The sequence below is a fragment of the Sturnus vulgaris genome, chromosome 1 (assembly GCF_052056855.1).
Source record: "Sturnus vulgaris isolate bStuVul1 chromosome 1, bStuVul1.hap1, whole genome shotgun sequence".
Taxonomy (NCBI): domain Eukaryota; kingdom Metazoa; phylum Chordata; class Aves; order Passeriformes; family Sturnidae; genus Sturnus; species Sturnus vulgaris.
The window spans coordinates 97,223,851-97,241,390 of record NC_142243.1 but is presented as its reverse complement, the minus strand read 5'-3'; the positions used below and the strand labels follow the sequence as shown (position 1 = coordinate 97,241,390).

Below are 17,540 nucleotides of genomic sequence, written 5' to 3'. Positions count from 1 at the left end.
GTATATAACTGCTAGCATGAGAACTGGCAATTACAGATTTCAATGAATGGGATGCATTCAATGTCAAACAGCTGCAGAGATCCATAGAAATCTACCTTTCTTATTATTTTTTTTAAAACTAAATAAGTAACCTCACCTGTCAGGCAATCAGCAAGTTCTGTAATTATCTGTCTTTGAGCTCAGTGGCTTTGACATTTAAAAATTCTCCCCAGGTGGACAGCCATTTATGCACAGGTTAGTATTACATGAGGACACATAACAGGGTCTGTGTAGTTTGCAATGTTCTTTTGGAGGACAAGACAACTAGAAAGAGTTAATTTTCTGACTGATGCAGTAGACAGTTGGACACTGTGGAAGGACAGGGACCTTGACTGCCTCGCCACTGACAGCTACCCATCACTATGTTTGCATTGGGGAAGAAATATGAAAGTCTTCCTTTATCATTTCGAGTAAAATGTTGGGTAGTGTCAATGAGAAATCAGCATGTTTGCAGTTCAGGAGGACTCTGCCCATCAGAGAATGGTGTTGCAAGTGTCCAAGCACCTGGTGGGAGAAGTGGTGAAAGAAGCTTGGAGTTTCACACTATTTAAGGTGTCTGCTGTTGGGAGTTAGTGCATTTAGTGAGGAGTGGTCTACTGTCATCAATGGTGGTGACTCAGTTGAAATTGCCAGCTTTAAAGTGCTCAAAAATAGAGGGTTCCAAACATATTTGTGTCACTCTGGATGGAATAGGAACAGATGGTTAGTGGGATGTTTGCAGAAGGAGGAGAAAGAGATGTTTGCAGGAAATAAAGGATTAATTGAAAATAGAAAAAAATCATGTCCTTTCCAAGTTTTAAGAACTTCCTGCTTTGTTTTTTTCCCATTTACTCAAGTCTGAAGTTGTGTGGACATACCACTGTAGGGAGTATTTTAAGTATAACCGTGTTATGATAGTCAGTTGATGTTGTCAGAGTTTAAATGTAATTTTGACTCAGGACCAAACTCCTGTCTTTAATCTCTTATTGCAGCAGATGGACAAAGCTGCAGAAATATTTTACAAGCAAATAAGGAAAACGCAGGGAACAATTGTTTGCATAAAGCAATGTGGAGATGCTATGCTTGTGTTGTCAGCTTTTTATTAAAAATTCAGCAAGTGTCTTCAAATTGTTGTAAACACAAGAAGTTATTTAATAGCAAATTTCTAAAACTCAGTCTCTTACTTGCTATCTGTCTATTCCTGAGTATTTCCATTTAGTCTTAGATCTGATACAGTTGCCAGCAGGCACTGATGCTCCCTGTTCTGTTCAGATAACCTTGTGCACAGACGTACAGAGGGCAGCTAGGCTTTTAATCAGCAGCCACTGGGCATCCACCATGTAACTGCTTTTCAAAATCTACCCCTCTGCCCTAGACAAAGAAGAATTAGCAGCAAAAAAGAGCATGCATGCTTCCAGGTATTCCACTTAAAAGTGTGAAAAATACATTCTTAGTACCTTCCACAGACCAGCTGGATGCACTTTATTTCTCTTCTAGGTTATTTTTCATATAGAAGTACAGTGATTATAAAGAGATACAGTAATTAGATTAACTTTTACCATCAATATTTTTTTCTTCAGGAATTATACATTGAGATTCATGCCTATACCGATGAATGATGCTTCCCAAGCACTCAAAACAAACCCTGAGAAAACAGAAGAGGCGCTGCAAAAGGTATTGCATATGCTACCAATGAACAGAAATAAAACCAGAAAAAAATACAGTAATTTTAAGTGACTGAGACTTCATGCTTGGCCGAATAAGAATTCTGTGCTGGATTCAAGGATTGTTTGGTTTGCATAGACATATACGTGGTAATCAAGTGCTGCAAGAGCCTTTTATTCCACAGAATGCTGGGAGTGAAGGCTGATGGAATGCAATGGTATAGTGTCAGAATGTCATAACTAAAAACATGCAGGCTAGACCTGGTATAGCTCTGTGCCTGATTATGAAAGGGAGAGTTAGACATGGTGTGTTTGTTTCATATGTGCCTGTGGATATTACCAAGTGTTTAGAATTCCTGGTCCACGTTTTTTACATTGGCATAAAAAGTGCAGTCAGCTCTGTACAAGACAAAGGGTTCTCTTTAATTTGAGGGAGGATGAAAACATTTACTGCCTGTGTTTTATATTGTACATATAAAATTCACACACTGTGTTGCCCTAAGTAAGCAACTGCACCAGCATGTTCTTTTGGATGAAAAGGTGTTGACAGTATCTGTAGCTGTTCCACTTGCATGAGTTAAAAAACTCCCAGCTGAGTTTTAATATGATAAATCTTGCGGGTTCCAAACAAGCCTCCTGCTCAATCAGGAAGCATACATTTCACATCTCTTTAATGAGTAGTTTCCCTTCAGCCAAGGTAAGGCCATAAAAACCTTATAAATTGTTCTTAACGATAACTGTGATTAAAAAGCAAATGTCTCTGATCCTTATTTTCAGTAATTTGAGTATCATGGGGAGAAGTGCTGGTAGTTATTATATTTTTCTTTGATGCATGAAAATTATCTAAATTCTGCTTTCAAAAATCTGATTCATGAGGGATGGAGGTATTTCTTACATCTCATTTAATATAATTGGCCAAGTTCATATCTAGACCGGTAGGTGGATTTCTGAAAAAATACTGGGACGCTTCTGACCATGGGGGTTTATATTGTGTGTTAATTAGGCGCTGTGTACAAAGAGCATTTCCTTTTATTCATATCAAAGTTGCTAAAACTGTTAGACCCTGAGTTTGTTTTAATGTGTGGTTCAGGTTTTTACACCACACGAGGAAGTTCCTTCCTAGAAAAGGTGTCAGTGTCAGGAGTGGTGTTGTGAACACAACACAGGTGATTCCCTGCAGGTAGGGATGCAAGCCTCCCTGCATGGACTGAGCCTGGTGCCAGGACAACTGCACTGACTGACTGATGGACACAGCAGCCACTCTCCCGAGCTCTGGTGTCTCTGCAGCACACTTGACCTGGGGTGGGCAAACTGGATAAACCCAGGGATCTGCTCTGGGGCATGGTCAGATGTTTTTGTTGTTGCTGCTGCTGCCATGTTAGAGGCAACCATCCCCACTGGTCTCAGCCTCACAGCCAGCTGTGAGGTTTCAACACTCCACTCATCCTTTCCTCCCCTCTCTCTTTCAGACCAGATCCATCATCTCTGATGAACCTTGAACAGTTTGCTAATAGGTGTTTTTGGCCTTCACTAAGTTTGATAGAGCAGGGTTAGGAGGTTACTCTGTGTGCCATGAAGCTGGCTGATGGTGGGTGCTTGCTGCTGGTGACAATTGTGGTGGCCTGTAAGTTGGAATCACTCGTCTCTAAGAGTGCTTCTGTACAGCTTAGCTTTAATTAACCAACATGTGAACTGAGGCTACACTATCACTTAGGCACATTAGATAGTTTATTTTCTCTTCAGACATACTGCTATTCCAATCTGTGTCTTTGCAGCGGGCCAAAGACATCTAAAATAAATGAATCAAGTATCTTGAGTCATCACGATCTCCACAACACCTTCCAGTTAAGAGTCCCTTCAAATATTTCTCAAACCAAGATCTAATCCTTTGTCAGCATAACTTGCTAAGTTGTTCAAAATAGAAACCTCTTTCAGAAAACACTGGCAAAAGCATAATATTTAACCATGTTTCGCTAGTTTGTGAGTGAATTAGTATTTGCCAATGTGGTTATAAGCACCAGGGCACACAAGATAAAGTCTGCAGATGATAAACAAATAATCAGGCAGCTTTTCTTGTCAGTCCCCAATTCTGATACAGCAGCAAAATTGAAAGTGTGAAGAGTCAAATCAATTTATCAATTTCCTAATCTGATTCTTTTTCTGGTTGGTTTTTTTTGTTGTTGTGTTTGTTTTTTTTTTTTAGATAGAAAACTACTTGCTTCGTAACCATGAGACCAGGAAGTACCTACAGGAGCAAGCATATAGGCTGCAGCAAGGCATTGTCACTAGCACCACTCAGCAGGTGAGAATTTCTTACTTAATGGACATTTCAGTGCCTAAAATCTGCTTGGGGAGGAAGCTCTCTCTCTGAGTACTCTCTGAGTGCTTTTAAGACGTGGGTTATACTGTTTCCCAAGAAACAATAATTATCAATGACAATATATTTAGAAGCAAAGCATTTGTGAGATGAAGGTCTTCTATACAGCAGTACCATGTAGAGAAAGACTCAAGGTGTTACCCAGTAAACTACTGTTGAAACCAGGAACAGTTTGGTTTGCTCGTGCTCTGTGTTATTAAAATTTAGTGGGACAGTGTTTTGTTACTGGAACCTGAAATTGTACTCTAACCTTTTGAGAGAGAAAATGGTATATGGAGATATACTGGCACTAAAAACTGCAAGAGCAGCTGTTTTATTCTAGTAATTTTTTTGTTCCAATGCCACCTTCCCCCCGCCCCAAGTTAATGATCTCTACATGAAATAAGTTTAGATTTTTTTTATAGCTTGCTGGTTTTAGTTGTGCTTTTCTCCAATACCACAAACACATCAAGTTTCAGGAAATGTAATTTATTGTTATTTTGAAATAAAGTTACTAATTTCTGTATTAAATTGCATACAATAAGGGTGGATTTTAAAAAACATGTTCAAAGCAGAGCTGAAAAAGACTCTCTAGTATGATAGAATTGCATTATTATTATTCCCAGGGTGTATTTTTTTTCTGTCCAGATGTCCCAAGGAGATTTCTACTGTCTAATAATTAATTAGCTTTTTGTACTTGTAAAAAAATACCCACCCAAAACCCTTTGAAGAGAAAGAGTCATGTGGATCCGAAAAGGAGCATGCTGTGAAATTATTTCAGTTCTCATTACTAATGATATAAGATGCTAGAACTGTAGACTTTGTATGATGTTGCTTCAAAATGTCAAATAGCCGTTCTAATGTATGCTAAGTGGGCTGATAAAGACTTTTAACTATTATATCTCCCTGCCTCATATATCTTAATCAAAGCTGACTATGTGTCAGGCATTCTTAGTGGTTTGTCTAGTAAGATACAGATATACCACCTGCCCTGCACATGCAGCATGTTGGATGAACTGTCTTGTGGGTACAGATTAAGCTCAATTTATCCCACTGTGAAATGTCTGATGGAAACTTCTGCTTTGATAGTTTTAATTCCCTTGCAACTCGGAATATTTACATTTTGGAATAATACTGCAGGAGCCTGCGCATTTGCATTTTGCTTAGACTGGAGAAATCTCTGTTAGTGTTTGTTGCATGGGTAGTGACAGAGCTTTCTTTTACTGTCTGAACTTCTTAACAATTCAGAGACCTTTACCCTAGTCTTAGATATATCAACAACATTTTCAGCATTAAATTTGATCCAAAAACCGGAGTAACACTTAAATAGGATAACTTGCTGATTATTTGCAGTTATCCTGGAGATTACTGTGAGGGAAATATTCCACAGCATTTCTTTTTCCTGATGGTAAAGTTTTATTTATTTTTGCAATGCTTAGGGGTGTCTTTATGAGATGGTCTTTCCTTCAATAATATTGACATACTTCCAAGGTTTTATCGTGCCTGTCCAGGTTGTTATATTGTCACTGCAAATCTCATCGTGCTACTATTGATTTAATACCTAGGCTGGATTAAGGCTGTGTTTGACCAACGTTTTGATGTTTTATCTTCTGTATTTCTTTTGTTCGAGTAGATGATTGACAGAATATGTGTAAAAGTGCAAGATCATCTCAACTCTTTAAGAAACTGTGGTGTGGATGCTGTACAGGAGGATGTCAAATGTGCAGAACGGCTGATGCGGGATGCTAAGAACTCCAAAACAGTAAGCCTTTCCCAGCACGCTGGCAATGCTGAGAGCAGTTCTGGGTGTGCTTGCAGCTTTTCTCTTTTTGGGCAGTGAAAATAATAGTATGTGTCACAAGAGAGTATTTTTTCAGATGACTAGCTATAGGTAGTATTTAAAGTGATAAGATAATTCTAATTTATGAAGACTGATTTAGCCAAAAATATTTCATGCTGTTTGTCCTGGTTTGAAGACAGTTATGAGCCTATTTTCTGAAGATACTCTTCCTATCTTACAGCTCTTACCAAATCTGTATCACCTCGGTGGAGCTTCTTGGGCAGGAGCAAATGGTTCACTCTCCAATCCAATCCAAGAGACACTGGAATCCATGGCTGGAGAAGTCACAAGGGTTGTGGACGAGCAACTTAAGGTCTGTGGATAGATGAGTTGCCATCTCTCACATGCAGAAATAACTAAATCTGAGGGTTTCTGTTGCTAAATGTAAATGTGCCACACTTCAATTTTTTTTTTCTCAGTAGATTTGTATGTAAGCTAGCTGTCTTTCCATTTTTAGTTTCTTTAAACTTTGGGCCTTGTTACTTGGATTTTTTTCCCCTGTACGAATAAAAGAAAAAGTTGCTTTACTGTTTTGAGTGGGTAGAAGGAGCATATACTGTTTATTATAATCTTTTTTCATCTTCTAGAAGAGGAAGACTAATCAATTGCTCCTTCAACCTTTTATAAAGGCCTTTCTCAAGCATCCTAAGAAGCCTCATGCCCTGGAGAAAAGTGCTCAGTAGTTAAGGAGTGAAAGCTGCTTTTTCATAGACACCATGGCAGATTTTTTTTTTCTCAGTGGTCACTTTTGAACCTGATGCAGAATTCCACTTTGCTGTTTGATTTGGGTAACTTGTAGGTATTGATAGTGCCCAAAGAATTGGTACAGGCAGATGGAAAATAGATGAAATTGATCTGTAAATGTTCTCACCTGTGTGCTCAGCCAGCTCCTGCTCAGAAAACTTGAACCTTCAGTTATGTTTGCTCTTCCTGTGTAACAAGCAAAGAAGAGCCATCCATACACATGTGCAAAGGTATCAGTCCAGGAAAAAGACAAGGTGGAAATATTTTAACGACAGTTGGGATCTGCATGGAAGCTGATGAATTTAAAAATATGGCTTTGGGGCAGCTCAGATCAACTTCTGTTTATGACTAAGCTGCTTTGCCTGTGTTCTGCAGTGTTTAAACACTTTACAAACTTCAGATTCTTTGATCTTTCAATTACAACATGAAAATGCTTCAGGAATATAATGAAGAACAATAATGCCATATTACTAATTACTTTTTTGAAATTAAGAAGTTAATGAGGAGGAAAATGGTGCTATATTTTTAGTATGTTTCTCCTTTTCCCCATTATATGAAATAAGGTGAAGATTTCTGCAGACATAAAAGTGATTTATCCATAAGATTCTTCCCAGTGGAACTTCTGGGGTATTATTGGGACAGGAGTAGTCAGGTCAGCCCTTTGTGCTGGGTTCATGCAATTAAATAAGTTCATCTTGGAGAGTCTTGTAGAGGGTGAAAAAAATGCCTCTTCAGCATTTGAAATGTTCCTGAATTAATGTGTCTTCCATTTATACTTTTATGCATTTATAACAAAAGGCACTTTAGCTCAACCGTTCAAACTTTTACATTTACTTTTGATCTGTGTGGCATTCAAGTTTAGTGGTTTACAAAAAACTGTAGTAATAAATCTCTTCATATACTCCAACACTCATTTTTGTTAATTTTCACTTAAGGTGAAAATGTTTCCCTTTAAGTTCTATGCGTGGAGGAGGAAGTGTTGAACATGGATTAGAATCATCTTTTTTCCCCCAGTTGTTTAGGTCAATTCAAAATATCCTAAGCAATTTATTATTTGTTAAGATAGATAAGGAAGCTCACATAAGGACAGTTCTTCTTGTAATTGTTGGGGGAAAAAAATCCTGTGTGCTGCAAGAGGAGTTTTGATTTTTAGTTTCCATAGCAACCAGAGTGTGATTCTAAAAGGAAGTTTGGAAATTGGTTAAAGCCAATGAACATATTTTAGGTAAATAAGAGATTTTTTTATTTTTTGTTTTCCTTTTTTTTTTTTTTTTTTAACTCAAGGAAAGGAAGAGGGCTGAAGAAAGGAGCTAGAGTAAGAAAAAACAATATATTGGAATGGGTTGATCAGAGGAGAAATTATAGCAAGACCCTTGCCGTTTTTTTATCCTGCTGGTGTCACTGTGGACACACAGAACCTGGAGATGTTTTATTTAGTCAGCAAAGGCCCAAGGGAAAATAAGCAAGACAAGTGGAACCTACACAAACACAATTGCTTTGTAGCAACAGGAGTGCTCAAAATATTCTTCCTAAATTTTGTCCTAGAGCTAAGGGTTTGTTGGCTCCATCACCTGTTCCATTTTTTATTTTAATATCATCATTCTTCAGTGCTTGACCTCACTGTATATTTCTCCTGAGTGTTAAGATTCTTTAACTGTAGGTAGTACTTTGTTATTTTCTTCCACCTGGTGACTGGTACTTGCAGCCCTGTGACTGAAAGGTGTCCCCTTTCCCAGTCAATATTGGTAGCTGTGGCTTTCCATCAGTGAAAGGTTTGGCCATGGAATTAGGAGGTGAGGAAAGGTTGCTGTAGATACTTTCTATAGATAACAGTCATGTGAAATCAACAGCTAAAATCCACCACTGAAGAAATTATGTTCAGTTGTGCAATTAAAGATAAGATCCAAACTCTATTTGACTTTTAAATTGCACATTCTCTCAGTTTTTTGAGTAAAAATTGATTTTGGAAATTTCAGGAAAGGTCTAGTTTTTCCTGCCTCTTCCCAGTAATGCGTTCACAGAGCGTTTTTTTCACATGATCTATTTTGAAAGAACCTGCTTAGACTGCAATTGTAATTCAACCTAGCAAGTCTATCACTTTTATGATTGCAATTCATCAGTAACTCTTGAGAGGCCAGGGAATTTTTTCACAATACACAATTGCACCAGTGAATAAATGCTATGGAAAAAATGGATATGTCAGAAACTCTCATTAGTAGTTCACTTGGCTCAGTTTTCTCTAACATTTAAGTTCTTCATCCCCCATGGGGATATGGCCACAGAGGCTTGAAATCTCTTCATTAGTCATGCTGCCCCCAAATCTGCTTGAGGATTGAAGGAGGGAGTGTGGGAAGAGTTCTTACAGGGCATCTTGAGAACCCAGCAACAAGATATATTATTAGCTATAATAGCAGTTGTCCCTTATAACTCTAAATCAAATGTTGTAAAGATTGGACTTTCCTGTATGCTGTGGCTGCTTTATGTTGCTTTGTTGTTTTTTTTCCAGACTGTAAAAGCTACAGACTGAAAGATACTGCTTTGAATAATTTAAATTTTTATGCAGCAATGGTGGTTTTTTTCTTGCTCATTGTCTGCATAAGTAAATTACTAGTTATGGTAAGGCTGTGAAAAGAGGAAAAAGCTCTGATACAATGGAGTTGAATCTGCAGCCATTTACCTCTGGTATGGGATTGAGAAGATAAAGGAAATCAGTAGAGTTTTCAAGGGGTGCAGTTCTTATTTTTGTGGCATTCACAAATGCCTAGGTAAGATCTAGGCTTACCTAGTACATCATTCCAAGGAAATTTTTTGTTGTTGTTGGTTTTTTTTGTTTGTTTGTTTTGTTGTTTTTTTTTTGTAAGTACCTTTTTCTGTTTGTTATCCACCCTCAGTCTTATTGGAGACAAGTTAGTCCATTTCAGTAAACTGGGCTCTGGCCTGTTCCTGGTGGTTTCTTTCCACCCTCCTTTGGATTTTTCCTGTGTGGGTGACCATGCACTGGAACAAGCTGCCTGAAGAGGGTGTGGAGTCTCCCTCTTTGGAGCTACTCAAAAACTGTGTGCCATGTGCTCTAGGGAAACCTGGAGCAGGGAGGTTGGATCAGTGGTCCCTTCTAACCTTTTACCCATTCTGTGATTCTGTGTGAATAAAAATTGTTGGCTACACCTAAAGTTTGCTGTAGATTTACATCTATTACATGAGATCCATTTATTAAAGGTTTGCATGCCAACTGCAGATCACGCTTGTAGCTACTTCTTAATATTCAGCTGGTATATTCCAGCCATCTACAGCATGCTGAGTTCTCAGGAGTCTCCCTTCCTCATTTACTGATGCTTCTTACAAATTGGCAGGTCTGGAGCACTGATGAAAATTGGTGATTCAGGGCACAGTTTAAAGGGAAGGCAGCTGCAGCAGAGCATCCACTGCAGTGGTGGGTGCACAAGGGGAGCTAATTTGTTCTGACAGTTCAACACACAGAGATGTAAATGTTTCATATTTGAAAAGGCAAACAAGTACAGTTGTGGGTCATTTTCTGAACAATTATGTTGATTCTCAAAGCTATATTTTGTAAAATGTCTTATATTGCAGCTGGATGCAAAATGGATTGGAAAGCAGAAAGAAGAATCGTAAAAACTACAAGTCTAAAAGTGTCATAGTGCTATTCACCAGAATAATGCTGTCACTTCCTAATGCTGAAGTAAATCGCAGTATCTAATGTTATTTTTTGCTTACTGTGCTGCAGACCCTCCTTGAGTCTATGGTGGATGCAGCAGAAAACCTTTGCCCAAATGTAATGAAGAAGGCTCGCATCCGTGAAGACCTCATTGAGGCCAGCACTGAGAAGATTTCCATCCCACGCACTTTTGTAAAAAATGTCCTCTTGGAGCAATCTGGAATTGATATCCTCAATAAAATTAGGTATTTCAGGAGACTAATCTAACAAAATTGGAATTCGGGTTTTGGGTTGTGTGTATGTGTATTTGTGTAGTGGAAGTATTTTGGAATGCTTTTGTGACTCACAAGAAACTATATTACAGCATTCAAAGAGCAGGAAATTGTTCTTCAGGTCTGGGGAACTTAGATTCATATATTTGGAATCTCTAGGGATGTTAACTTAGATTAATGCATGTGCTCCCTTTTTTAGTGAAGATTTGGGTTGTGGTACTCAAATAATATTTTCATGACTGATGCTTTTTTTAAAAAGCTTCATTTTCTCATGTAACACTGGATTAATGTAATAGAAGGAAATTGCACTATTTGCTTTGGGTGGTGACAGTGCTTTGTCTGTTGTTACATTTGGTCTCCTCCTATAGCTGTAGCAATCACTTTAAGACTTTGTGTGGGAGTTGTGCACAGCAGACAGATGTAGTTAAAAATTGGAAACTTGAATATTCAAACCACAAACCTGGAGCAGAAACCATTATCCTAAATAACTCTTAGTTTGTCTTGTAAAAAAAAGAGGCTTTTACCTGACCTTTTACTGCTTTTTTTTCCATATTGAATGCATACCAGAGAATATATTTACACAGTATAATGTGGTTTACCTGTACTTAAACCTTTTCAGTTCCTTTCTGCCTGATGCTTGAAAAGTATGGCATTTTGCATTGAGATGCTAATATCTTTGAGGAGGAAGGAAACAGTAAGACTTGGGAATTAGTTTTGCAGAATGCACAAAAATAGGCAGGAAAAAGGTGTTAAAGACTTTAGCTATACCTTCAGAGTGTTTAAAAAGGTTCAGAGAATAAGTTTTCTGCACTTCAGTCCTATCAAATAAATCTTGGCCCCAAGACAATAATACCTTCTATCTGTAGAAGCTGGAACTGTCAGTGAGGTGAGGGTGATCTTTCCTGTCTTATATTATTTGAAATTCATGTTGGTAGCAGAGGGGGATTCCTTCATTCTCTTCCCACTGTGGCTTGGCCACCATTCTACCTCCCTATGAATTGCATTGCCTTTCCAAGGAGTTCCTTAGCTTTTTCTCCAGGCTCTCTGTAGCAGTAGTGCTAGCCCCAGACAGAAATAGCTTTGTTAATCCAATACAGCTCAGTCCACATATAAAAACCATAAACCAGAATCGTGTCACTTGCTGGCACGTGTCAGTTGAAAGAGTTGGCGTTGAAAGCGCAGGCAGCAGAGGTGGAGCTTTGGGCTGCAGCTCGGGCAGTTGGCTCCACATCAGCTGCCCTCCACAGCCAGAGCATTTGGTGCTGTCACCAAGGATGGGACCCCAAGGGAGCAATTCAAGGTACACATTTCCTTGAGAGGGAGTTACTAGGGAAACCTAAGCTCGGTGTGCAGGTGTGGTGGTATTCCACGTATGTCTGTGCAATGGAAAAACGGCAGACATGAAGTTCTTGGTTACCTAGAGCAAAAGGGGAAGCAAAGTTGTGATGGCATTGGCAGAAGAACCAGCATTGTACACTTGCTCTTACCAGCTGATCAACACAAAAAGGAATTGAGGAAATGAATGGATTGTAGCTGTTCAGTGGAGTAGTGCTATATAGGCAGCACTGTCCTAATCCCATTCGTCTGAGATTCGTGTTTGATTTTAGTGGTGGAGCATTCCTCTCTGAGTTTCACTTCTTATTTTTATTCAGCTCTCTTACCCAGATGTTTTCATTTCATCTCATGGAAAACTGGTAGAAGCAGGTTAAATATGGTACAGAGGCTCCTGTGTTTATTGTGTGATTCATGAGTTTATTTCTGAAACCTGCAGTCATGTATCCTGACACCCTCTAATGTTTTACTTCAAATAAAATGACAGCACTGTGGATAATCGTCACACCGTTGAATGTGTAATAAAGACAAAAATCTCCTGTGTGAATTAAGAAGTTCTCTCATTTTTAATCCTCACACAGTGAAGTAAAGCTGACAGTGGCTTCTTTCCTGTCTGACCGAGTGGTAGATGAAATCCTGGATGCACTTTCCCACTGCCATCACAAACTGGTGAGTTTTTTATTGGTTGATATCTAATATGCCAGATCTCAACAATACCATTTATATTCATAACTTGTTCAGTTTCTCTTTTGACAGCTCTATTTTTGAAATTGGTCTTATTTTCATTGACATCCTGACATCTTTTGAAATATGATTTTGGGGCTCTTGCCTTTGCTGTAAGAAAGATGCAACCTTAGAAGAGACTGTGTTACATACTTGTCCTATTACCTTTTGAGCTGTTGTCAGATCGAGAACTAAAAAAGCCATCAGGATGCAGCATTGAGTCATTAGTTAAGAACAGTCCTGGTATTTATCAAAGTGAGAGTATAAGGCTTGATTGCTCATGAAATGAAAGGTAAGATTTCATTCTCTAGAATTCTTTAGGCACTGCTGAGACCTGGTTCCCTGAATGAGTATGTTTTGAGGTTACCTCAGAAATGTAGCTATCAAGTTTGAAGAGAAAGGAGTAAGAATGTAGGAATGAAAGCACTTGAAGGTCCTGAGCTGTTGACAGGCACAGATATTTATTTCCTCAGAAAAACTTTTCTGGTTCTAATGCAACGGGGCTTTGTAAGGACAATCCAATACTCTTTTTTTAAAGAACTTAGTGGGTGGTCGTTCTGATTAAAGTTGCTCTTCATTTCTAATTGAAATTTTTCTGGCTTCGACTTGCAGTCATGAATTTTTTCAGATGCTTTTCTCTCCAAGATAAGGGAACTATATATATTTCTCCTTATTTCCTCTCTGTGAAGGTCCTCACGTGCATAAAAAAATCACTCTTTCTGCCACCCCTCCCCCTTTTTTTTAATGGAAGACTGAGTTACTTGAGCATGCATCTTTGTAATACAGAGCAGCATTGTGTAAAGGTACAACCTCTGGTCTCTGGAGCTATGCAGCAGCACCAGCCTGCTGTGGGAGAGACCACATGAATGAGCTCCAGTTTGTCCTGGAGGAGGCTCAGCTGGAATGAGCAGTGACTGGGCTGTTTCTGTCCAGTGGTATTGCACAACCTGGACATAGCCTGGTTCCTGCACAGTACGTCATTTTCTCCAGCCTTTGAGTCACTTCACTGAAAATACTCTGCAATTTTTCCAGCTGTTTAAGAAGTTGCTTTTAAAATCCTGGTTTCCAGAACCAGACAGACGATTTAAGTGTTTTAACCAGCATGGTACACTGGAGTGAAATTGTTTCTCTCCTGATATTCCTTATTTCTTGTATTTACATAGCCAAGAATATAAGAATTCCTTCCTTTTGTCAGAGTTTCAGTGGTAGCTTATTTTTAGGACAAGGTTTGCTAGACATCCCTCCCAGTAAAGGCTTCTGGACACTTGTTGCTTTTCAGGATTGTGAAATTGGCTACTTGCCAGTGCCCTTGGTTTGTAAGGAATGATTGTGCATTTTGGGCTGGGTTGATTTGGTTTGTTATCCGTTTTGGCCTACATGACTAATATGTCCCTTTCACCATTTAACTCTGCCGTGTTTCTGTTAGCTGCAGGTTCTTTGGGATATTATAGCCCTGCTGAAAACCTTGACGAGTACTGATCTCAAAAACGCTGCTAGAGAAACTCCTGTCTAATTTGACACTGTTAATCTTCAGATGACAGCTGCAATCTGAGAGCTGGCAGCTAGTTCTTAGTACACAAAGATTAAATGCACTGATGCAGTTCTCAGGCAGCTCCTTAAATTGGAGTGTCATGTTCTACTAATTCAACCACCCACAAATGTCTGTGTTTGTTGCATTGGCATAGTTGTGTTTGAGGCAACTTTGAAAAATAAACATTGTTTGACAAGACCTCAGACCTAATGAGATGACGATTACATTAATTATTATTGCAGCTATTTTAGTGTGCTTGAAGATAAATTCATAGCAGCTCTCCAGTTGCTTTCCCTAAGTAAACACCAGGCTAAATGAGCTATAATTGACTCCGGTCGTCTGTTTACCTTTTTTGATGGTTAACAAAACAGCAGTCCACTGGTTGTCCCGAGTTGTGCTGATGTAAAGCAGTGGACTACAGCTCTCTCTAGCTGCCTCTTTGAAGACTTCTGTGACCAAGTGATTTGGGACAGCTGATCTTCAAATATTTGCTTTTAGCAGATGTTTGTTTAATATTCTCTTCAGTTATCAAAAGAACTAGAAAATATTTCATCCTTTTCATGACATCATGAGCCCATTCCATTCCAAATACAATCCAGAGTGGTTCATACAACATTCTCTATTGTCCTAGTAGCATTTTTTGCTATGCAGGTCTAAAAATAGACTTTACTGTTGTTACAGCTTTTCCCTTTCTATTTCTTCAGTGAAACAGAACTGAGGTATTTAAAACTGTATTGCTTTTGTCAATAGCAGATTGTAACATTTTGGCCATTGAATAGTTATGAAAATTATATTGGCTGCTATTGGACATGTCTTTGTTCATTTAAAAAAAATGGTTCAAGAAAAAGCTTCCCTTCCACAATTTTATTTTCTTTATAAGACAAACCCAGTGTGAGGACTAACCAACGTAAGTGAGCTTTCCTTTTGTACTTGGTCTTACAGGATTTCTGATCACTGAAATTCTGTAAACTTTCTGGTTGGGTTCTGCTTGTGTTTTTTAAGTTTGACTGGTATGCTCCTGTCTTTTTCTTCAGGCTGACCATTTGACCAGACGTGGCAAGCCACTTCCACAGCAAGAATCACTGGAGATTGAGTTAGCTGAAGAAAAACCCACTAAACGCTCCATGATCACAGTGGAGGAGCTGACAGAGATAGAGCGTTTGGAGGATCTGGACACTTGTATGGTAAGACACACACATTCCACAGCTCGTGTGGTTAAGTACACAGGTAATGAGGAAAGGCACTTCTCAGAATGTCATTTAGCAAATTCCTGGTATCAGGAAACTGAAGTTAGGAATTAGATTCTAGAAGAAATAAATGTTAACTTGGAAGATTTTGCCTGAGCTGCATCTTGTTCAGCAGAAGAAAAGCTTTTCCCTTTTCTTCACTTCTTTCCTTATGTCTGTTCAAGGGCCTTTCCCTTGCATACAGTGCTAGTGCAGTAAACACTTCTTCCACTGGGCACAGTTTCAGAGGTTCAGCTGAGCTGAGAAATTGGACCATACTATCCTTTGACAGCATGCTGCTTTCTGCCTTTGTCTTCCTTCTACTCGGATTCCTTTTACCTGTGACAAGAATTATTTCTGCCTGAAAGTTATGTTACTGACCATGAACAGAAGTTGATTTATGTGTGACTTTATAATAAAGATGGCTCTGTGCCATATCATCATCCTTACAAGATGTGAACTGACATGATTGCAAATATAACTGTTCTCAATCTCAAATTGGCCCTCCACCCAGCTCAGTCTGTTGGGGAACTTTACTGTGGACAGGAACTTCAGGAAGTGCTTCTGTATTACATATCAGTCAGTCTAATAGGTGGTTACTCCTGCAAGGAATGAGCTTTCTGCTCTACCTTCCTACATGATTCCTTGACCATGTGCTTTCACCAGAAGCTAAAATGGCAGAAAAAGTGATTGCAGCTTTCTGTAGAAGGCTTGTTGATTCAGCTCCCTGAATAAATGTGCTGCAGAGTCAGACAGCACAGGAAGAGGAGCAGCAGGGCTGCTGCTGTCTCCAGCAGCTATCTGTTGGTCTCATTTATCTATAAAACAAAAGCACACCTTCACTGCAAATACCAGCTTAAAACAGGTTCACTCTCCCTTCCATATCTCCTGTTTCACTGAGAGCTGATTTGATACAATATTTGTCTGAGCATCACAAATCCCTGTGAGGCTTGTGGTGCTGATTACATCATCTAGGGCATCACTGGTACTATCACGTTCCAGAAGCTTTCTGTGGCCAACATTCAGTAATCATTTTGAGCCCTAGCTCCTATGGGAGAGGCATCCTAGTAAAATATGTGACATCTGAACACTGTACCTGTAAGTTAGTTTTTGCACGTTGACTTCATATATAGAAAACTAAGCTAAGGGCTCGTTTTGTCACCCCACGTTCTGCCCTTAAATTTATTCTTGCAGCCTGTTAAGGATAGTAATACTGGAAATGTAAAGAATAGCTCTTCTCTTTGTCTCATATCACCATTGATATATGAAAGCATCATATCACTCTGCTGTTATCTTTCATTTTGGCCTTATTAAAATAATGGAAATGTGGTGCTGCTTGCACTCTCTAAAAATGCATTAGATGCTAACTGTACTTATATTCAGAAGTGTTTATATGTCTTCATTATCTTCATTCACCCTCATCTTGCATAGAGATTCAAATACCTTTGTGACCCAGATGCTCATCAAGATCTAATTTCTGAAGAGAATGAAGCATCAAATAAACATGAGACAGTAATCTTAGTCAGTGCTAAAGAATCCATTTATTAAAATCTGTAATCCATATTTGGGAGCTGCTTTTTGTATCCTGACTGCAAATGATGTTGGTTGCTGCTGTAAAAATACAGAGATAAATAGATTAATTCATAGAATAGTTTGGGTTGGAAGGAACATGAAAGATCATGTTCCATGGACAGGGACATCTTCCATTAGACCAGGTTGGTCACAGCACAATCCAATTTGGCCTTAGACACCTTCCAGGGACAGGGCATCCACCACTTCTCTGGGCAACCTGTTCCAGTGCCTCATCACCCTCACAGTAAAGAATTTCTTCCTAATATTCTTATCAAATTCCACCCTTTTTCAGCTGAAGCCATTTCTCCTTTTTTCTATTACTACATGCCCTTGTAAAAAGTCCTGCCTTTTTGTAGGTCCCCTTTAGGTACTGTTGTAAAGTCTCCCTGGAGCCTTCTCATCTCCAGGCTGAACAACCCCAGCTCCTTCAGCCTGTGTTCAGCACCTCTAGGAGAGGTGCTCGAGCCCTGTGATCCAGGTCCATGTCCTTAAAGTGGGGGCCTCAGAGCTGGAACACAGCACTCCAGCTGGGTTCTCACAAGATAGGAGTAGAGGGGCTGAATCCCCTCCCTCACCCTGCTGGCCACGC

At 39.1% G+C, this 17,540-nt stretch overlaps 1 protein-coding gene across 6 annotated transcripts in view; it reads left to right on the top strand.

Moving 5' to 3' along the window:
- Positions 1 to 17,540, top strand: part of CARMIL1 (capping protein regulator and myosin 1 linker 1) — a 194,021-nt gene that overhangs the window by 137,218 nt on the left and 39,263 nt on the right. For all 6 annotated transcript variants that reach the window (XM_014875147.2, XM_014875146.2, XM_088172249.1 and 3 more), the window contains 7 exons: positions 1,599 to 1,692; positions 3,886 to 3,984; positions 5,672 to 5,800; positions 6,060 to 6,191; positions 10,365 to 10,540; positions 12,481 to 12,568; positions 15,188 to 15,337. In XM_014875147.2, coding sequence (XP_014730633.2) covers positions 1,599 to 1,692; positions 3,886 to 3,984; positions 5,672 to 5,800; positions 6,060 to 6,191; positions 10,365 to 10,540; positions 12,481 to 12,568; positions 15,188 to 15,337 — 868 coding nt within the window. The remainder of the gene's footprint in view (positions 1 to 1,598; positions 1,693 to 3,885; positions 3,985 to 5,671; positions 5,801 to 6,059; positions 6,192 to 10,364; positions 10,541 to 12,480; positions 12,569 to 15,187; positions 15,338 to 17,540) is intronic.